Source organism: Castanea sativa, chromosome 1, assembly GCF_040712315.1.
Source record: "Castanea sativa cultivar Marrone di Chiusa Pesio chromosome 1, ASM4071231v1".
Lineage (NCBI taxonomy): Eukaryota > Viridiplantae > Streptophyta > Magnoliopsida > Fagales > Fagaceae > Castanea > Castanea sativa.
Window position 1 is genome coordinate 66,032,958 of NC_134013.1, and position 26,411 is coordinate 66,059,368.

The 26,411-nt window shown below is 36.4% G+C and overlaps 3 protein-coding genes across 3 annotated transcripts; 2 read left to right on the forward strand and 1 right to left on the reverse strand.

Moving 5' to 3' along the window:
* Nucleotides 1-13,546: 13,546 nt before the first annotated feature.
* LOC142640835 (alkane hydroxylase MAH1-like) lies at nt 13,547-15,067 on the reverse strand. Its single transcript, XM_075815130.1, has one exon. It carries the CDS (start codon nt 15,065-15,067, stop codon nt 13,547-13,549), a length of 1,521 nt encoding a protein of 506 aa, XP_075671245.1.
* Nucleotides 15,068-21,342: 6,275 nt separating this feature from the next.
* Nucleotides 21,343-23,124, forward strand: LOC142625025 (U-box domain-containing protein 45-like). The gene is made up of 2 exons (XM_075798740.1): nt 21,343-21,626; nt 22,064-23,124. The coding sequence occupies exons 1-2, from the start codon at nt 21,412-21,414 to the stop codon at nt 22,857-22,859; spliced, it is 1,011 nt and encodes a 336-aa protein (XP_075654855.1). The 5' UTR covers nt 21,343-21,411; the 3' UTR covers nt 22,860-23,124.
* A 1,595-nt stretch (nt 23,125-24,719) lies between these two features.
* LOC142632466 (U-box domain-containing protein 45-like) lies at nt 24,720-26,250 on the forward strand. The gene is given in 3 exon segments (XM_075806862.1): nt 24,720-24,940; nt 25,399-25,742; nt 25,745-26,250. Coding segments are annotated over 3 exon segments (1,071 nt in total).
* Nucleotides 26,251-26,411: the final 161 nt, after the last annotated feature.

A 26,411-nucleotide genomic window follows, 5' to 3' on the forward strand; every position in this document is an offset into this window, starting at 1 on the left:
GCCCCTAGCCTTTTTCCCAGTGTGGCTCGCACATTGTGGGGCCCTTCCCCAAAGCGGCAGGAAACAAGAGGTGGCTATTGGTCGGCATGAATTACTTCACCGAATGGGTTGAAGCTGAGCCCCTTGCAAATATTAGAGATATGGATGCCAGGAGATTCGTATGGAGAAATATTGTCACTTGGTTTGAGATCCCTCACACCTTCGCCTTAGACAATAGTCTTCAATTTGATAGCAAAGCTTTCAGGAGGTACTGTTATGATCTGGGCATTAAGAACAAGTACTCCACCCTGACTTATCCACAGGGGAATAGGCAGGCTAAGACTGTCAACAAGGTGATAGTGAGTGGACTCAAGAAGAGGTTGGATAACGCTAAGGGTAGATGGGTGGAAGAGTTGCCACACGTTCTCTGGACATATCAGACTACCCCTCGCAGGTCAATGGGAGAGACCCCCTTTTCAATGACCTACGGGGCTGAGGTGGTGTTTCCTCTAGAGTCTAGATTCCCAATGTTGAGGACAAGCTTATTTACCCCAAACAGTAATGATGACCTGTTGGAGAAGAGTTTGAACTTGATTGAGGAATGGAGGAAAAATGCCATGGTTCAACTAACATACTATCAGCAAAGGCCGTTAGCCCCGAGGGACTTGGTATTGAGAAAGGTTGTAGGCACTGCAAAAAACCCAACATGGGAAAAGCTAGGGCCCAATTAGGAAGGGTCATGTCGTATCACCTCGGTAGCCGGGATAGGGGCATACTACCTAGAGGAGTTGGACGAAAAAGTTGTACCACGCCCCTGGAGTGTAAATAACCTACGAATGTATTATTATTAATGAAAGGCAGCTCTGCCATGTTTCTCTTTCTAGCGTTGTGTGTTGTCACTTGTATGAATATTAAACAAAACATTGGTCATGTTTGGCTCCTCGAACCACATACCATGGGTAAATTAATATTCCTTATTACTTGTGTGAATATTGAACAAAACATTGGTCATACCTGGTTCCTTGGTCCACATACCATGAGTAAATTAATATTCCTTATTACTTGCGTAAATATCAAATAAAGCCTTAGTTATGTCTGGTTCCTCGAACCACATACCATGGGTAAATTAATATTCCTTATTACTTGCGTGAATATTAAACAGAACCTTGGTCATGCCTGGCTCCTAAAACCACATACCATGGGTAAATTAATATTCCTTATTACTTGTGTGAACATTAAACAGGACCTTGGTCATGCTTGGTTCCTCGAACCACATATCATGGTTAAATTAATATTCCTTATTACTTGCATGAATATTAAACAAAACATTGGTTATGCCTATCTCCTCGACCACATACCATGGGTAAATTAATATTCCTTATTACTTGCGTGAATATTAAACAGAACATTGGTCATGTCTGTCTCCTAAAACCACATACCATGGGTAAATTAATATTCCTTATTACTTGTGTGAATATTAAACAGGACCTTGGTCATGCCCTATTCCTCGAACCACATACCATGGGTAAATTAATATTTCTTATTACTTGCGTGAATATTAAACAAAACCTTGGTCATGCCTATCTCCTCAGACCACATACCATGGGTAAATTAATATTCCTTATTACTTGCGTGAATATTAAACAAAACCTTGGTCATGCCTGGCTCCTAAAACCACATACCATGGGTAAATTAATATTCCTTATTACTTGTGTGAATATTAAACAGGACCTTGGTCATGCCTTGTTCCTCGAACCACATACCATGGGTAAATTAATATTCCTTATTACTTGCGTGAATATTAAACAAAACATTGGTCATGCCTATCTCCTCGGACTACATACCATGGGTAAATTAATATTCCTTATTACTTGTGTGAATATTAAACATTACTTGCGTGAATATTAAACAGAACATTGGTCAAGCTTGGCTCCTCGGACCACATACCATGGGTAAATTAATATTCCTTATTACTTGCGTGAATATTAAACAAAACCTTGGTCATGCCTATCTCCTCGGACCACATATCATGTATAAATTAATATTCCTTATTACTTGCGTGAATATTAAACAGAACATTGGTCATATCTGTCTCCTAAAACCACATACCATGGGTAAATTAATATTCCTTATTACTTGTGTGAATATTAAATAGGACCTTGGTCATGCCCTGTTCCTCGAACCACATACCATGGGTAAATTAATATTCCTTATTACTTGCGTGAATATTAAACAAAACATTGGTCATGCCTATCTCCTCAGACCACATACCATGGGTAAATTAATATTCCTTATTACTTGTGTGAATATTAAACAGGACCTTGGTTATGCCTTGCTCCTCGAACCACATACCATGGGTAAATTAATATTCCTTATTACTTGCATGAATATTAAACAAAACCTTGGTCATGTCTATCTCCTCAGACCACATACCATGGGTAAATTAATATTCCTTATTACTTGTGTGAATATTAAACATTACTTGTGTGAATATTAAACAAAACATTGGTCATGCTTGGCTCATCAAACCACATACCATGGGTAAATTAATATTCCTTATTACTTGTATGAATATTAAACAGAATATTGGTCATGTCTGGTTCCTCAGACCACATACCATGGGTAAATTAATATACTTTATTACTTATGTGAATGTTAAACAAAACCTTGGTCATGCCTCTGGTAAATTAGTGCCTTGATTAAATCCTCCAAGGATTGGACAGATCCTTAGCCTTGCCTGCTCCTTGGACCAATGTCTTAGGTAGACTAATATCTTACAGTTTCATAAAGTCCAGGACCTCGACACACTCATCATCGCAGAAACATAAGAATCCCATTTGGGTCTAGGGTAAAGGACCCTGAAGGTACGTTCCTAAAGTGTTCCTAAGGTGGGGAGTCTCAAACGCATCTCCCTTTGCCAAGCGTTCTGTTAGGCAAATCTCAGCATCAACACTTAGTTACCTTTTCCTCATTACTTGTGTGGGTTTGGTTTACGTGATTCAGCAACAATTCATCACAGTTAATCTTTTGTCAAAACATAGATTTCCATTACTCTCAGCAAGGCACAGAACACTTACAACAGCTAGTTAGCGACAAACATTGTAAAAATGGGAAAAAGAGAAAATCGAAACTACACTTGCCATAGAATGAAAGTCAGCGTCTGTTTATTACTCAAAAGGAAGGTACATTTTAGATGGGGCAATTTGCCACAACAAAAGGAAATTACAAGAAAAAGAGACAACAACAACAAAAAATAAAGGGTTCTTGAACTAGGTCTTAGTTAGTGGAGGGCCCCCTTTGGTGCTTGGCTGAGAGGTGGGAAGGACAACTGCCTTGGGATCAATATCTTTGGCCTTGGCAACAACATCTTTGGCCTTGGTAGTAGCATTTTTATCCTTGGGATCAGCATCTTTAGCTTGGGGAATGGCATCCTTAGCCTTGGAAGCAGCCTCTGGGCCGTTGGCCTCTAGCAGGGGCCTGACCTCTTTACCCTTTCCCTTATCCTCTAGCCAAGGGTCACCCTGGCCAGCCTCCTTACGCTTAGCCACCTCCACTCCCTGGCCTAGGTCCCCAGCCTTGCCAAGCCCTTTAGAGACCTCGGGGGGAAGGAAAGAGACCTGGGTGGTAGAGTGATGCTCGAAGGAGGTTAGTGAAAGGGTAGCAGGAGGAGGGAGTGTAGCTAAAGCCTCATGAATGTCTGGAGGGAAATACACATTCTCGGCCTTCCTCCACTCTAAGGCAGTAGGGACTCCTGCCAAGTTGAGTGCTTCCATCCACATTTCTTGACAATAATCCTTGCAGACTTAGTTAGCTCCTCTGTCAGGTAGATCTCGATTTCTTGCACCTCAAGTTCAAAGGATTCCAGCTCCTTAGCCACCTTAGCCGCCTCTTGGACCTTCTTCAACTCCACTCTTAGGTCCGAGGCCTTCTTGGCCATCTCCCACTATATCTCAGTGTAGTGGAGCTTTTTGCGCTGCTCCTTAGCTTGCGCCTCTGTAGTTTTCGGCCAGCCTCAATGCTCCTCCTTACCTTCTCCTCAACAGTTAGTTTGGAGGAGAGCTCCTGGACTTTCTGCTTAGAGGCACCCAAGGCCTTGCTGGTCTCGGTGTGAAGGTTGGCCTTGGCTTCGTTTCGAGCATCTTTCACTCATTCCTCAGTCGTGAAGACCTCCTGAACGACCTGCACAGAAATAACATACTAGTATGTTATTAGATAATAAATAATAAATAAATAAATAAAAGAATGACCCCACCTGATGATAGTGAAGAATGCATGAAGACTCACCAAGGCCAAGTCCCTCTTCAGGAACAAAAAGAGGTCTGGCTGCCTCATGTTTCTCAAGGCAGCCATGTCCTTCGGTAGCAGAAAGGGTTGTTCTAGAGCTTCGGCAAGGTAATGGGCGTGTCCTTTTTGGAACTCCCTAATAGAGGAGTTCCTTGGAATGGCTGCCCCCTCCAGCTCTAGCCGAGGGTCCCATACGGGGTTTTAAGGGAATACCTCGGCCACATTTTTTATCCTCCTTACTTTCAATCGAGGAGGCCCTCCCTTTGACCCTAGCCCTCTTTTACTACTCGGGCTCCTTTTGAGGGACCAACTCCTGCTCCTCGAGAACCTATTTCTCCCCCCTCTTCTTCTTCAAAGGGGCCACAGCGAATGGGTTGACTACGAGTGGGGGAGAGGGAGGAAGAGCGGGTGGGAGCTGAGACCCCGAGGCGTCCTTGGCCACAAGCACCTTATTCCTTTCAGTAAGGAGCTCACGCAAGCCTTTCCTTTGTAGTGACATCTCCCATTCTTCCTCCGAGCTGTCGTCTACACACACGATAATAAACCGGGAAGTATGAATGCCTAAGAACCTATCAAACTCCTCTTCTGAGTCCGAGACAGGGATCGCAGTCTCTTTCTGCTCCTTTTCTTCTTCCTCAAGGTGGAATTGGTCTATCTCCTCCTAGAGTGATAAGCGCGAGGAAATTATCTCTTCTCTCGGATCGACCGCTTTAGGGGGAGCGCAGTAGGAAGGCAACTCAACTGGCACGATGTCCTCTCAAACTAAAAACCCCGGCATCATGACATCAATCCAAGCTAATCAACGATCACCCGCTTTGATCACGTGGCCTACATCCTGGAACTTGTCGAACAAGGACTCGAAGCCGAGAATAAGGTGGACAGCTCTTAGTTTCCTGTCCTCACTAACGAACACCTTAGACCTTAAAACTCTGTTAAGGTCAGCAACGTTGACAAAACTATTGTTGGGCGCAACGTATCTCCTATCTGCAAAAATAGCGGAGAAGCGAAACCTCAATTAGAATAATGAAACTTTCGATCAGAAAGAGACTATATGTTAAAAGAAAGGAAAAGGCAACAAAACTACAAAACTAGTGCCCACGTTAAGATGCGTAAGCCTAAGGTACCCCCTGGCTCTCCCTCTCGAACTAGGCAATGAAGGCGGTCATGCCAGTCACCCGAGACGATCAAAAAGTCATCTTTCATACCCTTGTTAGACTTGGGGAGGCATAAGACAAGTCTAACAACGGAAGACCTAAACCTAAGGTAGTAGCCTGAGTCTGCAAGCAGATGACACTTATACATCCACACAACATCATGCCAAGAGAGGTCCAACCCCATCTGCTCATTGAGAGCATCTACACTACCCAATACTCTAAATAGGTTGGGCGCACACTAGTGAGGGAAAAGTCTATGGGTTATCAAGTAATCCCTAGTCACCCTTCCTATGAGTATCCTCATCCCCCCTTCTAGAAAGGCGATCATGGGAATAACTACTTCTCCTTCCCTCCTAAGGTCGATCCATCCGCCCAGAGGGCAATACCGTAAGGAAACGCCCCAAGGGATCTGATACAAGGTCCTAAATCCCAACATACCCGCGGCGGAATCAACTAAATGAGCGAACCTACCGATCATGACAGACTAAAGAAAGTGTGGGAAATACTTGCTAAAAAGAAGTAAAAAGTAAAAGGCCGAGGAGACTGGCCGAGGAGAAAATAGCCTAAAAACGAAGAACTTACGAAAATAAGGACAGGGGATGCCTCAGGAGCTTCTCAAGAATTGGAAGGTTTGGGAAATCTTGGGAGCTTAAGAGTATGGGAAGCCTTGGGAGTTTGAAGATTTGTAAAGTAGGAAAAATGAACTCTCTAGGCACCTTATATAAGAGGCAGAATAGGGTGGGAGTTATCCTACCCAAAATTCGAGGGGAAATGCCAGCCGTAAGATCTCCATCTCACCGCAGGATGTGGGGGGATAAAGCGCCGCCTAGAGCATTTAATGAGACATTGCAGACTCTGAAGCATCAAGAACAGTGCCAGGACATGTGAAGCGACGTTCTCACGTGTGGGAGTCAGAGAAGCGTGTTGAATCAACCACCTAGAGTCAAAATCCCATTTCTTTCCTCAGATGGGAGGAGACAAACTGGAGTTTTGAAGGGCTATTGTGGGGTACAAGAATTCCAACAAGGTAATTTTGCCATGTGTCATACCTATTGACGAGAAGGGCTATTATCAGGCCAAGGAGGCCACATCCTCGGACAATGAGGTCACATCAATAGCACGTCATCAGAGGAAGTCGTACTGTAGAGAAAGAGTTTTGGGGAGGGAGTTAGCACTGACATGACTGAAGGGATAGTGGCTGCCACCACATTTAATGCATCCCACCAAACCTTGGTTGCATTTATGTGGAAAAGACCCTGAATAGTGATGCCTTGTCTGTCGCGACTCATAAGGGGTTTGAAAATGTGTCTAATGGGACAGGCACTCAAATAATGGTCTGAATGATCAACAAATGGGAGGTCAATATCATCTAAAGGGAGCTATATAATGTAAGGAACCTCTGGGGGTAGGGGGAGGGAGGAAAATCGAAGAAGAAAAAACTATAGGAGCATGAACTGTAATAGGACCTGAGTCCAAAAGAAATATAGGTCAGGATCATTCTCCTCGAATGTTGCTGAGGAAGGTTTCTTTTGTTTAAGAGCTTGTTCTCCTTACTTTCCTACTATCTTTTATTCCCTGTATGTAATCTTGGATCCATTGAAGCCTAGGTTTTAAGCCCACTCTCTACAAATTCATTGTATTGGGCTCTTTGGGCCTTAATCCATTCATCCCTTGGGCTTGAGAACCAAAATCCGCCCCTACAGGAACAATCATAAATGTAATATAGGAATAATTATAAATCATAAATATAAATTTTATCGTACCAAAATGAAAACAATACAATTTTTCTTAGATATTCAAAAGACAAGAAAATGAAAATATTCATATTTTTAATAAAAGTTATTTATAATATTTTTTGAATCATTAAAAAGAATATAAAGTTTGAAAATTATTCTTTTAGTTTTAAACAAACTTTCTCAATCCCTTTTTTTTTTCTGCCTACAATCCAAAACACCGAAAAAATGTAACTTAGAAAATTAATAAAACTTAACAATGATTAATTGGACCAATTAGGAAAACAATTTGTTGTTGATAATCTATTAAGGTTAGTTTCATTGCAAAAATTGTAATTTCGTCCACCCAAAACATATTATCAAATAAACAATTATTAGCAAAATCTAAGAATTAAATTTCTATATATACATTATTATAAAATAATAATAATTTAAATAAAATTGCAAAATCTTAAATTTTTCGCTCATCCAATTATTTTTCGTTTGGCTAACCTTTTCTTTTCTCTAAATAAATGGTATTATAGAATACTTCTAATACAACTATTAAGAGTACTTTGACCACCATAAATGATTAAAAAAATAAATAAAAATTTGTAAAGTCTCATAATTTAACATCTAAATTGAGCACCATTAAAAATTATGCTATGTAATAGAATTAATACCAAATTATCCAAATTATGCTATGAAATAGAATAATATTATAATTTTATACGTTATATTTAATTTTTTATAATGCAATAGAATAACATTTAACAATAAAAAAAAAAAAACAACAATTTATTTTTTTTTAAATTGCATTAACCCAAAGTGGAGTGTTAGAATATATGTGTTTCACTTGTTTAGAACATATGTCATTCTTTTATATAATTGGTTAGTCCTTTGATCAAAACACACTTTACTTGTATTTGGGTAGATTTAGGATGAGTTTTATGCTTCAAGAAACTATGTTTCAAGATCAAGTGTTGAAGTCATCAAGTCTGTCCAAGAAACAAGCTGAAAAGTGCAAGTTCATTAAAGTTCAACAACTAGCATGTGTCGAGGTTTAAAGAGCTGTTCCAACCCCGTGGCTCGACAGCTGCTCGACAGCATCTCGACACCTCTATCTGTCGAGATTTAAGAAAAACAAATTTTGAGTTCTGTTTTGATTCCAATCCGTGGATGTGTCTTTGGGTCTTCTTTTCTCCTAACCCTAGACATATAAAAGGATTATTTTAAGGGCCATCAAAGTGTTCACAAGTTGCACAAGCATTGAGAAATCCTTGTTCAAGCAAATTGTGACTAGAGACAAAGTTATTGCCCTAGTTCATCTCTCTTGTGAAGAAGTTGTTGTGTAATGTGCACCGTAGGGTTTTGTAACCAAGCATCTTATTGATCTTCATCGTGTGGATGAATTGAAGAACTTTGCAACCAACAATCTTCTCTAGTTGGTGATTGAAGTCGCGTACTAGGATCTGCGCAATTGGTTAGTCACGTACTTGGGAGTCGTGCGTTGAAAGAAGAAATTGTCACTACAGAACAAGTCCAATTAGGTATTGGGGTAAGGGTTCAACTATAGGTTGGTAAGGTATTTGGGATTCTTTTACTTGTAACCGCTTGTTGTGATAATAGTGGAATTTCGGGAGTGGATACCTTAAAATCACCCGATGGGGTTTTTGCCGTGTAGGTTTTCCCCATTCGTAAAAAAATCACTGTGTCATTTAATTTCCACTACATACTTAGTTTAATTGGTGATTTGTTTGTGCTATCATGCGTTTTGCATGTTAATTTGATTAATTAATAACTTGGCTAATTAATCAACTTAACCCATCACAAAGGGTCAATACGTGTTTGGCCTATCATGGAGTTTCAAAGAATAAAAAAAAATATCAACCTAAAGCAGAGATGCAAGAAAAACAAAAAATCCACCAAAAAATTGAGAGAGAGAGAGAGAGCATTTTTGTTGTGAGGGAAAACTATGCATAGAATGAAAGAGATAGTGACAAATTTATAGTAAGAGGGTGTGAATAAAAATAAACAAAAATAAAGGAAGATGAAGGAAAAGAAAAAGAATGATATTAATGTAGAGGGTAATGGGAAGATGAAAAGGTAAGAGAGGGAGAAAGGTTGGAGAAGTGTAAATATTTAAAAATAAATAAGTGTTAAAAACAATTATAGGAAAATTGGAAAGAAAAAAGATAATGACGTGAATGATAATGTGAAGCTGAAGGGTTGCCTTTTGACGCCACCATCGTCTTCGACGGCACTAAGAAGCCATCAATGTCGTACAGCCCGCACTGCTGCCATTGATTTTAAAGAAGATGAATCAACCATCGCTACCCATGAAGTGCTGGCTAGTGTAGGTTTATTGGAGTTTTTAATTATTATATATTTTTGGTTATCATCGGCGGTGGTGTATGGCCACTAATGACATCAACAGATCATTCTAATGGCGCCAGCGAAGGTTGGTGGTGGTGACTGGTGGTGGTGGCTAGTTGGGATGGTTTGAATTTTTTTTTTTTTATTTAAGGAAACTAATATAAGAGAAAGGCTGAAATTGATGCTTTAATTAAAGAGCTGGGCATGTGTACAAATTTCATTGCTAGAGTATAAAGTGGAGTAGAAATTATGTGACAGAATATTTGGACTCATGACAAAGTGGAAAACCTATAAATGATCAATTTATAGGAAATACCTCTACAAGTTTTAACCACCAACCCTAAGGAAAATTTCATTATTAGAATCAAAGTTTTTACAACTAAAATAAACCCTTACTTCTAGTTTCTACCTCTTGTAGTAACCTACACGCATGACTACCCTCTTAGAAGTCAGAGGTGGAAAACAAAATGATTCTTGTTTAGAAAGTCTTGATTGATTTTGATCATGCTTGTCTTCATAATTTTCTCTCTTCCTTTGAGACAAATTTGAGTTCACACAACATCTTGACAGATAAATAAACCATACATGAATCAATATTTATATCATGAGGGTTATAGTATATAGTCATAAATGATTATGCCTGAAAGTATCTACATACATATATACATGGTCACGTAGTGTCAAGATTACACATAATGAAAGAGAGAATTTTAGTATTTTATGTGAACACTGTATTATGGTTGCTAAATTTTGGTGTAAATTTTGAGTAGATTTCATGTTCAATTTTGTAAAGTTGTTATTTACAACTATTTTGTGTTGGCTTTAATTCTGTGCCAAATTTTGTTCAATCATGTTTACCCTATATTTTATGTGGGACTTCATTGTATGGGTTGCGTGAAAGAGAGTGCGGAGACTCAAGCTTGCATTGAAAAAATAGTGGATTTAACAAGTAAACTTCTCACGAAGTGAGCCACGTGCAGAGCACATAACTGGAATGCGAAGAGTCATGACAACTGGTGAGAGCTAATTTTCGCGAGTAGTTCCCAGGTAAGGTCTTCCCGCGAAATACCTGCGAAACATTCTATTTTGCTATTTTGGCTTATTTTCTCCACCATGTCTTCACCCACACTATATATACCCACATTACCCAAATATTGTAAGGAGTACTTTTTAAAGAGAAAACTTTAGCATACACACTTGAGAGTTAAAGATTGTTGTATCCACAATCCTCATACTCCTACCTCTCGATGTCCATATCCTTGAAAGGTTGATAGTTCAAACACTTACCACACTCAATCTGAGTGTCAAGTGAGGTTTTGGTGTTACTGGGAAGCATTGGAAAAAACCGAGTTTTGGCAGATGCAATCAGGCGTATCGTGGGATCTAGAAAGCTAGACAAGACATGGTTCCGAGAAGCCTTGTTGGAGTAAGAGCTTGGAGGGCTTAGGTGCATTGGGTAGATTAGGCTTAGAGGGTTTCTTGCTATTCATGTATCCCAACTTATTGTCTAGTGGATCGATTTACTGCTTGGAGGACGGCGAAAAGGTTTTTCGCCAAGTTCTTTAGTTTCCTCTTCGATAACACATCGGCGTGTTATCTTGTGTTTGCATCTCTCTTCCCTACTCTTTTAGTCTTCATATTACTGTTGTTATATGATGAATATGGCATAGAGTAGTTTTATTGTTTGTTCGCTCGCATTTACTCTATTCCGCACTTAGTTTAAGTTAGAGTAAAATCAACCGAGCCATAATCTTTTAATTTAGGGTCTGAATAGCTCTTGTGTTTTAACACAAATCCAAGTTTTCAAATTTGAAACATGGCCACCAAGGGTTTGTAAATATCTGTCACCCACACCTGCTTTCCCATAAGTGCTTCTTTTAGTGTGTGCTTCTAGATTGTCTTTCTACTTAGTCCCCCACATTCATTCCATACGCAAAATAAGTCATTTCTTGTTTACTGCTTCATACTTATTGTGAGTAATGGCAGAGCCAGGAATTTCCGTTGGGCGAAGGGAAATAATTCACATTCTTCCAGCCCCAAGTTTCAATGTGCATGACTGCATGACTCCATCGCTGATTGTGAGTCGCGTTCATTAAGCTATTCATGTTTAGGGATCGCATTTAGGCATCCTCATATTTAGATTTTGTGTCTCACATTCCCTCTTGAACTAATTTATTTCTCCCTTTGTCAATTTGTGACAAAAAGGGGAAGTGAATTTAAGGGAAGCAGAATTAGCTGTTAAGGGGGACTAGGTTTAGAGAACTCTTATTTAGATAGCCCTGGATATATATTGTACTTTATTGTTACATGTATGTTTTTGCTTCAGGGGGAGTTTTTTTTTTTTTTTTTTTTAAGTGTTTCCTGTCATCTATGAACTCACTAGTTGTTGACATTCCGTATAATTTAAAATTAAATTCATTACTTGATGCCTAATATCTTGTGACTAAAAGCTGTTGCTTATACCTGTTTATGTCTCATATATTTAATGTGTTCACTTAAGTTTTCAGGAATAGACAGAGTACTTTCACTTCTAAGTTGTGATGGAGTCTCCAGTAAGACATAGTAATCTTAGTTTGTTAAGTAATTTCTCAAGCCTTACTCTATTACTTGAGTTTGTAATATGGGATTTTGTTTTTAAATCTGTAATGGGATTTTGTCATGAAATTGCTAAATGGAGATTTTTAGGATTTAGATTGGAAATATTCAAATTGACATTATAATCTAAACAAAGAAAGAGCCAAGTCTGAAACTGCTTGAGGAAGTGTCATCTGAAAAAGCTCGCTTAAGTGAAGGTGAAGCTCACTCAACCTATAATATAAACCAGCTCAAGAGAATCACTTAATTAACCCAAAAATTTGCCTTTAACTCGCTCGAGCAAAATAGTAAAGCTGCTTTCCAATGAGGTTCATTGTTGCAAATCTTTAGAAAGGTTTCCCTTGTGTCAAAATTCTGTTTTATTTGGATGTGGAGTTCGTGGAAAAAATCATAATTGTATACTCTGTATTTTGATTATGTTGTTACAACAAGTGGGGGAGGGGGATTTAAAGATTCTTCTCATATCCAGTGAACTACAAGACTATTGGCTATTTTGATTGATTTGGTTTATGCGTATCTATGTTATGCAAGTTATAATTTGTGTGAGTAATATTAAAAGTTGTAAAAGCAAAGAAAATTTTTAGGAATAAAGAATTATGATCTTTTTTTGTTGGCTTTATAAGTGTTGATCGGAAAAGCAAGAGCAAAAAATGACACATGACTAGAGTCTGCTAGAGCGAAGGTTTGAGCTTGCTAGAGCCGAACCTTCTTCAGTGAGGTTTGAGCTCACTTAAGTGGAGGTCTCTCAAGTAGAAGAAAAAAAAAATCTTGTATGTGCCGGTCTTTTGAGACTCATGTCGCATTGACATGTGAGTCCCACTCGAGCGAGACAATTGCAAAAACAATGTTTTCAACAAAATTTTACCAAAAAAAAAAAAAGGGAAACGGCAGGTAAAATCCAAAAAAACAATCTAAAGGGCTTACATAAACAAAAATGGTCTTTCAAGTGTGCCTTTTCAATGGAAAACTCTTCATTATGTATTGATATTTTTTCATATGCATTAAATGGAATAATAATTACATTTTTGGGTGCATTCTAAAGCACAAATTGTTTATGTGAGTGAGACCCACCATAGAGAGAAATTCAGTAGATTCCTTCAAGATGGCTACTTGTAGGATCGGGGTTTAGTTATATCTAGCAGTTGATTTTTTTGGGAACCCTATAGCAAACTCGATTGAGTGGGGTCAATATCATCTTAAAGACTGAATTTATCCGTACCTCTAAGCCTACTTCAAGTTTTTGTTTTCCATTGAATTTCCCCTGAATTCCCCAACATTGTGTGGGTTGTTTAATAGGTATGATTGATGAGTAAATCCAATAATTCCACAATGTTCATCACATGGTGATCTAACCATCTTTTTTTCATTATGTTTCAAGGAATTTATGCAGCTCACAATTTATATTTATTTGGAGACAACTACTCTACTAGCACAGAAATTTCTTCATCAAACATTTCTCTTTCTGAGCCTCACCTTCAAACCATGTTTCATATGTAGTACAACAGAGATACTTGGTGAAATAGGATGACCTTCAACCACATGAATATGGTAATTCCAAATGATAGCGATTGCAATCATTTTCATTTGCATGAAACTTATATCCTTACCTAAACAAGTCCTTGCTCCTGCATTAAATGCTATGAACTTGAAAGAGGGTACATGCACTATTCCTCCTTGCTCTGAAATCCATCTCTCTGGCTTGAACTCTAGGCAATCTTCGCCCCATATGCTCTCCATCCTCCCCATTGAGTATAAAGAGTATATCAATCTCATATTTGAACGGATATGGTGGCCACTGGGAAGAATGTCAGCTTGGACTGCACATTTATGATCGAAAGGTATGGGCGGAAAAAGGCGCAAGGACTCACATATGGCTCCGTGGAGATAAACTAGCTTACTTTGCTCATCTACGCCTAAAACCCTCCACACCTCGTCCAACAAATGGGCTTTGATCTCTTCTAGAATTTTAGCTTCCACGGATGGGTGTGTTGCAACAAGCCATAAGAACCAAGTGAGTCCTGCACTGATGGTGTCTCTCCCTGCCGCAATGAAATTAAATGCAGCGTCCCTTAGAAACTTGTTGGATGATGCAATACCATTCATTTCTCTTTCTTGTTGCTCTATGGCTGTCAATAAGTCAAATTCTGCTTCCTCCATCTTCTGGGCTCTCCCTCGGCTAAGTTTTTCTCCCTTGGATGAGATGCATCCGTATAAAAATTGATCAAAAGTCTTCCAAGCACTACTAAGCTTCTTCTCTCTTCCGATTTGAACCCATCTTTGAAACTTCCAACAATTTGTTGGCAGAATGTGTCGATACAACAGACTTTCCTCCATTTGATCAAACGCTTTTGCGTGTGCAACTTCTGGGAATTCAATGGTGAGGCAATTTGAATCGAAACCCAAAACCATTAAGCAAACATTATCGAAGGTGAACCGTTGAAAAACGTCTTGTAAATCCACCTCAATTCCCAGACTTGAGAAGTGATCAAGAACAGGGATGAGGTCCTTTTCCACCTTTCCCTTGACAACTTTCTCTAAGAACAACATAAACTTGCTGTGCTTTATCAATGACTGAATCAACTTCCTCTGATGTCTCCACGTTTCAGAATCACTATTAAAAATTCCATTCCCCATAGGCTCAAAAATCTCTCGGAAATTCGGCCCTTTGTCATAGTTACAAAAATTTTTGCTCAAAACGTGTTGAATGTTCATGGGGTCACTGGTGAGTATAGCGTCCATGCGAGCAAACCAAGGGCCCTTAAACTCGAAAGTGCCCCCATAATGTTTTAGAAGGCTCGTTGCGTAGTCGTGCACATGGGACACGTTGAAAAAAAGGTCAGGGAGCATTCCCAAGATAGGCCAGTTTGTGATGGGTGAGGTTTTGTTCCATCTCCAAAGGCAAAGAAAAAGGAAGCATAGAAATGATAATATTGCCACAACCATCTCAGGGTACAAAAGTGTGACCATTGCGGTTGTATGATGCCTTTTGCTTTTGCAAGGTATCCCCAAGAATAAGTTAGATGGGTTTTATAGGTGTTCCTATATCCAATTGCACAACTAATTTCACAATATGATAAATTGTGAGAATGTGATTAATGTCAGGCACTTTCTTTCAACTACTGATTATATGAACTAACCACTTTTTCTCAACTATTCATAATTATACAAGTTAACATGTTACGCAATTGGGTGTGACAAGAATCCCATACTGCCATTTGGGATTTTACTAATGGAATGGGAGCATTTTTGTAAAATCCTCTCTTAGTTTTTGTAACTTGTGGTCAAATTTTTTGAGAATTTTATAGATACTTCTTTTACACTTTCACCTAAGATTCAGTTTAGTCTTATGAGTTTTTTTTAATTTGAATGATAGAGTTATTGGATTTTTTATTGTTTTTTTTTCTATAAGATTTAAAACATATGATATCGGTGTCATGATAATTGTATTTTATCATCAAGTCAAAATATCAATAGGTTTATTTGTTGTTTGGACTTGACTTTAAATCCAAATCATTTGTATATTTTGATAATTCGATAGTTGGGGTAAGGGAATTTAAACCAATTAAGTTACAAAGTTCTTAACATTCTAAGCCTTTTATTAGATAACAAAATACTTTATTCAAGAAGCTTTGTTTGAAAAAAAAAAACGAAACAAAACAAGAAAGAAAGAAGTTGGAAACGTGGATTGCATTTCCGGAGAAGCTGGTGCTGGTAGAACTTGTGTCAGGAAGGTAACGTGGATTGAAATACTGTGGATGGCTAACTTCTTGTATTTTTCGTGCACCACCACAAAAGAAAACAAACCCAAAAAGAAAAAGAAAAAATTCTCAAATATCCTCTTCTAACGGAGCAGAAATAAGAATTGCAGAGCATTCACATTAGTCCAAGTATAATAGAAAATATGTAGAATTTATATAATTTTGCCTTAAAATGACTAACATTAGTCTATGTATAATTGTGTAAATTTACAAGTTTACTATAATAACCGCTTAAATTTATGCTGACACTATTCATTTCGGGTGGATGGTGGTTGTTGTGTGTCAAAAAAGAAAAATAATTTTTTAAAAAAAACCAAGGAAATTATTATTTTAATGAAATGTTGTGTAAAATAGAAAATTTGATGTAATTTTTTTTTTAAAGTGAGTATGTAAAATAGAAAAAAATAAGTTCTTTTACTAAAATAGACACACACAAAAAAAAAAGTGCACAAGCTTATGCAAATGCTCTAAACTAAGCAAGTCGGCTTAAGATAAAGGCCACTAATTATTGTGAGTACAATATTATATTTTTACGTGGCATGAACAAGGTCACAATTTTAGTGTGAGTATAATATTATATTTTTATAACTATACAAAATTTTAAAATATATATATATTACTAAGGATGCAAGAAATTAGCGAGCTCCTCATCTTGTAGATAGACAAAGTTAGGTTGATTACGTCTTCAATGTGAAACCTGTAACAAATTCGAAATGAAATGAGATACACCGGTGTGGTATTTGCCAAAAACAATCCAATGATTAAGTCAGAAAAAGAAAAGTTTTTTAGAGAGAAATTGACTTGGGAGTAGTTTTTGGATGAATTTTTTGTGTGTACCTTTGGATTTTGTCACTTCTTTCTTTTATAGCTATTCCTAGCCTTAATGGTCATTGGTCAATGAATTGCCGTATTTATGTTCAACGGCTAGTGCATTACCAATGAGAGCTCTAATATGCATAGCCCCATTGTTACCATTGCTCCATCTATTACTCCTTGTCATCAATGCACGCATCAAATGTGTAACGCTTGCTTGGATCATCATTATGGAGAATGACGATTCTGATTATTTTTCAACTTGTCAGTTGCTATTTAAAATCTAATATATCTCATATTCATTGTCTCCCTTTTTTTTCCCTGAAAAATGTTATCAATGTTTGGCTAAAAGTGATTGCTTAGATGATGAAGTTGTAGGCAAGAAGGATCTCGAAAAGCCTACAATGAATTGTTGGAAGATCGTGCATACATCAAGATTGATGCAAGGCGAATGATATCTTTGGTTTTAGGAAAAACAATATAGCTTTTAATGCACACAAAGGTTTACGTGGTTCAACCTAACGGCAACCTACGTCCACAATAAAAAAAAACCCTTAACGATTGTATATTATAATAAACACTTATGTTACAATGAACTTAATGTATGGTCTATATACTAGTAAATACTTGGCTAACCCTAGGCTAATCATAGACTAACTTAAAATTAATATGCTTGCTTTACAAGTACATGGGCCTATAATTGGTATAGGCTACTTGGGTCATAATATGTGTTGGATTCTAAGACTTTAGATTTAAATGTATTAAAACTTCAATTTGTAATGTTGGCAAACTATGATCAAAACATTTAGTCTTGTTTTAGTCTTGCTCAAAGTATGTTTAAGTTGTAAAGTTAGAATCAAGTGTTCTGTAGGATTTATTATGTAAATCTGTCTGGCTCAATCGATAGTGCAAATTATTTTTCTGCAGAATTTTCCAACTCAGCCAAGCCCGTTTTACATGTAGGGTTTTATGTTTTGCCCTAGGTATAAAAGGGAAAACCCCAACCACGTTTTAGGCGTACTCTTTGTGCTGTGTGTGTGAATCTCTTGTGAGATCTAAAGGTGTTTGCTTTCACATACACTTAGGGTTATCAAGATCTAGATTGATGTCAAGAGTTTGATGATCAATTCAATTGCAGATTCAAGAGTTTAAAGATATACAAGCGGGAGTGCTTGTGCTTGCTGGGAATTCAAGAAATAAGTAGTTCGTAGATTCGGAGCTGTCACGTGGTCGTGGTAGTAAATTTCCTACTCGAGGTAGCAATAGGCTGTTAGTGGTCTAAGTCGCTAATGTGTAAACTTCAATTCTTTTATAGTGGATTCAGTTTTACCTTAAGGATAGCTAGGTTAAATCCTCCACAGGTTTTTTACCAATTTAGTTTTCCTGGGTTATCATATTATTGTGTTCTTTATTTTTCGCACTTTACAATGATATGATTTATGTGTTAACCTAGATCTGCATAATTTACTTAAGTTAATCACTTGGTTAAATAACTAGGTTAATTTGGTTGTGTTTAAGGGGTCTAAAAACTTTACAATATGTTTAACAATAAAATCTCATAATTAAATACTATATGAATGTGGTCTATTTGTTGATGATGGTTAAACCCAACCCTCAAAAATTTCGGGTTTAGGATCATAAGTTTTGTTACCCATTTAAGATGACTATTTTTTTTTTTTTGAAAAAAAGAGTTTCAACCTATGGCGTCCGCTCCTAGTGATGCTCCTTAATCATCAAACTAAGACACTAATCAGTTTTTGATGTAAGTGTGAATTGAACTCCAAATCTTTTATTCAACCATTAGATACTTTACCAGTTAAACTAATCGAATTTAATTAACCCGTCCTATATGCTAGGTCTTCCAAAAACCTAGAGAACAACTCCAATTAAAAAATATATATTAATGGAAACACCTTATCTTCTCTTTTAAGCCAAGTATGTTATTTAGTGGACAACGTGCTTGTTTGTTTTAATCACGAATTGCACTAAAGTTGTTAACATTATTGCAGGTAATAGTTTCACCATAGTTTCATCATCCATTGGCAATACCCATTGTCTTTTAGGTGGAATTTTTGTTAAGTTTGAATATACAAATATAAAAATCTTATCATAAAGTCGGTGTTGCTGTGTCGACAAATATATATATATATATATATATATATATATATATATATATATATATATATTGATAAATTGTAAACAGGTTTGGAATTATAAATTCTAAACTTCTTACTATTTTTTATTTTCTCTTTTTTTGGTTCAATGTGGACTTTACAATTACGCTAAACAACAACAACCAGGGTCTCAACCCCTGAAATAAAATGAAATTGAAAGAGTTTTCCAGAGAAAATGCATAAATCACCAGAATAGTTCATGCTATGATTCATGACTAAACTTCATATTTTATGCTGGGTAAAAATAAAAATGTACCTATAAAATAAATGAAATTTTAGAAAGTTTTATATAAACAAACTGAATGAGACCCTTTCAATGGTTTAGTTCATTTTCAAGATGTTAGATATACAATATTATAATCATAAATTTCAACAAACTTTGAAGGAAATAAAATAATCATTTGAATAACAATCAGATATTGGATCATAATAATAATAAAGTGTGAGACTCCAACTTTTCCTAACCAAAGCAAATGAAGAAAAAAAAATTGTGGAGCATTCAAATCATGCACCTACAACCAACATGAATCATCATGAAAATTTGGGAGGCATTTTCGTAAAGACAATGCCGCCGTATAGCGGCGAAAGCAAAGCAGTGGGATGCCTTTTTAAAGGGTCCCATCATTACTATTTCCTTTTAAAACTATAGTTTTTTTTTTTTTTTTGGCCAAAAGAACAAGTGCATATAAAGGATTATGTCCCATGGCATTATTGATGAATTAATTTTTACTACAAAATATTCTGTGCTGTTTGTCAATTCCTATACTTTGAAAATTGAAAAATGAAAAATGAGATATACATTATCCATGCTTTTAGTTTTTTATACACAATTGTCAGCTTTGGATCACGAGTTTTAGCCCAATGTCATGCTATTTGGCAGAGCCCACATTCTCTACCATGTTACTATGGATATCACTGTTATTGGATGCTTTTTTCTGTATAAGTCCTATGTCCTTGCTTGCGCTTGAATCTTCTCTACTGTAATCTTTATATGTACCAAAAATTGAAATTATTAATTTATATTAACCCATATAAATTTCACATAGATACCCATATAATGAAGGATTAAGATTCTTCTAGTATAAAGATTACAAGAGTAAAACTATTTTTCACAACTAATAACCTAGAATGTTGATGTTATAATTGGCACATAGTAAAAAATGATGTTAGTAATGGATTTATGCAAAAGTAGCGTTGTTTCAATCAATACTTACCACGTTAGCATATAGTGAGAAAGATTGCAAAAATTTAGAAAATGTTAAAATTACTACTAATCATATTATAATAGTTTTATAAATTGATGTGAGAATGGATGTGATTGGTATCACTTCATTGTACCCTTAGTATTTGCTATTAATTGCATATGGCATACTTATATAAAAATTGATCAATTAGGTGTCAAAGTCGAGCCCTTAGTAACGATCAAAAAAAAAAGTCGAGGCCTTAGTAGAAGATAGGAAGGTATATTTATTAGGAATTTAGGAGAGGAGATGAGACTGAAGTCAATGCTACTAAGAAAATATCTTTCAAAATCCCTTTCATGTTAAAATCATGCCTTGAAAATGAAGCTTTTAGAAATCAATGTTCAATGTTACTGCCAATATGGTTTATTATATTAACTTGGTGATCTTATAAGTCATATGGGTGACTAGAATCTAGCAAGATATTTATCTATACATTAGGGGAAAACAATTTAAAATCATAATTGATCCATTATATCTTCTCTGCTAATGTGGAAAAATATATATGTATATGACACAAGTTAAAAAAAGAAGCTAACCGTTTCATCTTTCAAGGGTTTGAAAGGTCATACACAATAATTTATAGACACTGTCCAGTGTTGAAAGGCTAAGCAATAAGAGAATTCAGTGAATCGTAAAAAAAAAATTAAAATTAAAAAAAAAAGTGTTACTCCTTGAAACTCTTGAAAGCACCCATTGGAGCAGTCAACTAATTGATGCTCTAATCACAACTACTAATGGCTTTGGTTTCTTTTTGAGTGACTGCCCAATATGAACTCCAAAAGAAAAAAGAAATTTGAACTTCATTAGTGATGATACATGTAACACATGCCTATTAATGTATAGTGTATTAGTGTTTAGTGTATTGATCACATACTTATTTTGACTATCCAAAAAACAAATCACATAATTATGGGTCTTAATAATAAACAATTAACTCCACGAGGATCCCAAAAATTATATCATTTGTAAACAAAATTTAAAAAACTGCCATAAAACTGAAAAACAAAATCCCAAGAAAATCCCAAAATAAAAAATATTCCTAAAGTTTAAGGCGCTCGCTTCTATAAAAGGAAAGCAAAAGATTCATTCTTAGGAATCGTTATTGTATTTCCAAATCAGACATTCACAAAAAAGCTGACCAAAGAATAGGTAAGTTGCTTCAAACTGAAACAATGGATTTTCAAACCAACAAAAGCCAAAGATTACATCTTGAAGCAACCAATCCCGATACCAACATCATCAACATTAGTACCACTGCCTAACAAAAAACACAAAGTAGTTAGAGAAGGCTCACAGAGAGAGACAGAGAGAGATTGGCTTTCATGGAAGAAATGGTGGTAGGAAATCTTTTTAATGGTGAGAGAGATGCACAGATTCAAGCTGCTAGAGAACTCAGTAAACTCAGTAGTAAGCAGAGGCACAAGTTGGCTGAAAGAGGTGTCATGTCACCTTTGATTTTGATGCTTCACTCACAAGATTATGAGGCCATTGAAGCTGCTCTGTTTGCTCTGCTCAGCCTTGCCTTTGGCAGTGAACGGTTAGTCTATTCATCCTCAATATCTCAAAACTAAATGCATAGATATAATTCAAATTCATTTTTCACTAATTGTTGAGTTTGTTTACAATCTGGGGTGGCTTTGAACTTTCATCATTGTAACAAATAGAAAAGAAATTAATGGTACTAATACATAATGTACCTTCAATTACAAGTAGTGTGTGGCAAAATTTTGGTATAGAAAGTTTTACTTTTTATACACCCGTGCTCTTTGCTTGATTAGTGGGACTATGGAATATGTTCTTGTAATAGTGTGTGCCATTCAGTAGTGGCCCCCAATTACAATGATGATTCTGTACCAACATTTATGTATAAAACACATTTGAGAATTTATTTTTCTTGTGTGGTACGAAAGTGTTCTATAAAGTTTTTCAATAGTGGACTTGAAATTGTGAACTGAAATTATATTAATTTTACAGAAACAAGATCCGCATTGTGAAATCTGGGGCCATACCAGTTTTGCTGAACCTCCTTCAATGCCAAAATGAAGCACTGATTGAGCTCACTTTAGCAGCAATGTTGATCCTCTCATCTTGCACAGCAAACAAGCTAAAAATCGCGTCTTCTGGCACCATACAACACTTGGTAGAGTTTCTCAATGGAGATTATAGTGGTGATAACAACATGAATAGCATTAGCATGCAAGCCAAGCTTGACAGCATAGCGACTCTCCACAATCTCTCAACTTGTCAACAGATTATTCCATCAATTGCCTCTTCTGGTTTACTATATTCCTTGCTTCAGTTGATCCACGACTCCGAAAAGTCATCTGAACTGGTTGAAAAGACAATTGGGCTGCTTGAGAATATTGTTTCCTTCTCAGAGAATGCACTTTGTGAAACTGCTAGCGCAGATGGTGTAATTCACACATTGGTTGAAACTATTGAAGATGGTTCCCCACAATGCAAAGAGCACGCAGTGGGAATCCTCCTGCTTATATGTCAAAGCAGCAGAGAAAGATATAGAGGATTGATTTTAAGGGAAGGAGTGATGCCGGGGCTACTTCAGTTGAGTGTAGATGGGACAAGGAGGGCTAAAAATGTGTCTAGAGAATTGTTGTTGCTTCTAAGGGATTGCTCAAGTTATGGTTCAAGAAACAAACAATCAAAACATGAGCTTGTAGAGCAGATTATGCAAGAAATTGATGCAGGAGATAACATCGAGGGTACAACACTAAGGCTGGTAGAGGAGATGATTGCAAAGCTTAGTACATGACCTGCCATTGTTTTAAATCAAAATTATACTAGTTTTGGTCCAGGTGATGGGCTCACTCATTGCAACATTTTGAGAAAGATGTCTCTCTTTGTATATAGTACTGGTTTGGGATTCTGTTGCCAATTTGGGAGTCTGATCTTTATAGTGACGATTAGAACTCTGATATATAACATAAAGATATTGACAATCACAAACAGTAGTAGTTTGATTTGACCAGCTTATGATTCTGAGAAATTTGTCCTAATATTGACATTCTTAGGATCCAATCCACCCAAGTTCCTTAATGTACCCTACTATTCTCAACCAATGCAGCATTCATTCTATCATCCTTGTTATTTTACTAAAAATATTTCTTAGTACCCCATGTTTCTGCTTCTCATTGCTACAGCATGGGAACATATGACAATGCATGAATTACAGTACAGTTGTTAATTGTCTCATTAGTTTGTAGTCTATTTTCAAAATGAAGGGTAAAGATAACAGATTTTTTTTTATAAGCAGTAAAGATGACACATTGGGAATAAAGCATTGTTGAGGAAGCGCAATTTGAGCTCTTCAAGGGAAAGGAAAGAAAAAACAAAACAAAACAAATTTCCTTGGGCTTGGACCAATTCTCATATTGTGTATGAAATTATTTTGATTCTACAACCGTTAAAGATAGAATTTATAATGTAGTCGAGCCACTTTTACTTTAAAGACCATATTTTTACTAGCCCATACTATTTTCCAATGTAGGTGTAACCTTTTACAAGCCTCCTTAACATGTGCACAAGAGTACCCGTTAACAAAAGCCAATTATTTATTACACGTAGTGTGTTACATCTCTCTCAAACAAATGAGAGCCTCGCATAGTCACATGAGTGTCTTGCCCATTGGACTCATTCTCATGTGAAAATAAGACATTATACCTTGTGCACATAATAATTTCTCATGGGCCTATGTATTACTTTACTTAAGCACATGTAAACTTGGCTTCTTTATCTCAAAATACATATTAAATTTTTTTTTTTTTTAGAAGAATACATATTAAAGTATAGTTATTAAACTTATATAGTTATATTGGCCCAAATGGTCAGACCAGTGAATCAATGACTGATAAGTATCTAGAGTTCTAGACCGATTCTTGTTGTAGCACGCTTTATATTTTGTAATATTTTTTATCTATTAAATACATATCCTATTTCACTAAAAAAAAATCTTTATAACTCAATAGACACTTTCTGATATTTTCTACCAAAATATCCAACTTCCAAATCTCTCTTTCCTTCACTATTGAATTATTGAAGAAAAAATAACTAATGAATTATTTAAAAAAAATACGCACCTCATTAATGAAAAATATAAAATAGATAATAATAACAATTAAAATAAATAAATGCTGACAACCCTATTTAGCATTGGACCATATACGTTACAAACGAACAAAAGCATCATAGGCCTAATTAAACATATCTAATGTTCCTTTTCATTATCTATGGCCCAAGTCACCACCCAACTAAGAACTAGGCGGCAAAAGCAAAACCTCTCGACGTTCGGAAATCTCAATAGATTTAAAACACATAAATCCTACTTATGCTTGGATTTCTTGCCAATTTCCATTTCCTTCCATATAATATAAGTGCCACCACCCCTGAATCTCTCTCTCTCTCTCTTTAGTACCAAAAAAACACACACACTCTCTCAATTGGGTTTATTTTGTGAACCAAAAACAATGGATTTTCGAACCAGAAACACCCTGACTTTACATCTTGAAGCAACAAATCCCATTATCCCAATACCAACATCAACATTAGCATCACTTCCTCACAAGAAAACATAGTTAGAGAAGTTCTGAGAGACACAGAGAGGATGCTTGCTTTCATGGAGGTAGTGGTGGTACAATATCTTTTTAATGGTGCTAGAGTAGCAATGATTGAAGCGGCTAGAGAACTCGGTAAACTTAGTAGTAAGCAAAGGCACAAGGACAAAAGAGGTGTTATCAAACCTTTGATTATGATGCTTCATTCGCAAGATTATGAGGCCATTGAAGCTGCTCTGTTTGCTGACTTTGCTCTCCTATGTCTTACCTTAGGCAGTGAACGGTTAGTTTCTTCATCCACAATAATATCAAATTTCACTTCTTCGGGTCTCAAAACTAAATTCGTTGATATAATTCATATTCATTCATCGCTAATCGTTGAATTTGTTTGCAATCTGGGTTGTCTTTGAACTTTCATCATTATGGCAAATAGAAAAGAAATTCAGGATACTAATCCACAATAAATCTTCTACAGAAAATAATGTGCTGCAAAATTAGTATAAAAAGGTTTACTTTTTCTACCCCCATGCCCTTTGCTTGGTTACTGGGACCATGGAATTTGTATTAGTAATACTGTAATAGTTGTTGCTATTCAGTAGTGGCCCCCAATCATAATGATGATTATGTGCTAACATTTATGTATAAAACATGAGAATTTATTTTTTTAGTATAGAAGTTAAATGTTCTATATTTTCCAATAGCTGACTTGGGAATACTGATTTTTTTTTTTTTTTTTTACAGAAACAAGATCCGCATTGTGAAATCTGGGGCTATACCAGACTTGCTAAGCCTCCTTCAATGTCAAAATGAAGCACTAATTGAGCTCACATTAGCAGCAATGTTTACCCTCTCTTCTTGCACGGCAAACAAGCTAGCAATCGCTTCATCTGGGACCATCCAGCACTTAATACTGTTTCTCAATGGAGGTGTTAACAATATGAATTGCATTGGCCTGAAACCCAAGCTCGACGCCATAGCCACACTCCACAATCTCTTAACTTGTGACCAGATTATTCCATCAATTGCCTCTTCTAGTTTATTATCTTCCATCCTTCAATTAATCCACACTAGTAATTTGTAAACGAGTGAGAAAAGATAATGGGGCTACTTGAGAATATCGTTTCCTCATCAGAAAATGCACTTTGTGAAATTGCTAGCACACATGGTGTCATTTGTGCAATGGTTGAAACTATGGAGGATGGTTCTCCACAATGCAAAGAGCACGCAGTGGGAATCCTCTTGCTTATATGCCAGAGCAATAAAGAAATCTATAGAGGTTTGATTTTAAGGGAAGGAGTGATGCCAGGGCTACTTCAGTTGAGTGTACATGGGACAAGGAGGGCTAAAGATATGGCTAGAGAATTGTTGTTACTTCTGAGGCATTGCTCAAGTTATAGTTTAAGAAATGAACAACCAAAGGTTGAGCTTATAGAGGCAATCATGCAAGAAATTGATGCACGGGAGAACATGGATACGACAACACTAATAGAGATGACAGAAAAGTCGAATGATAGAACATATAAGAAGAATAGAAAAGTTGGAGTCAGGAAAATATTTTTGTTAAGATTTTTATTATTCCTCTTGTGTTTTTAGTAAGATAGATAGAAAAGTATAATGATAAAAATGAATATGCAATTATTATTTTTGGTTGAAAGAAAGATTTTTGTTATCTTTCTTGTATGTTTAGTACGATGAATTAAAAAGTAGAATGATAAAAATGAATATACATTTATTTTGTTTGGTAGAAAGAAAAA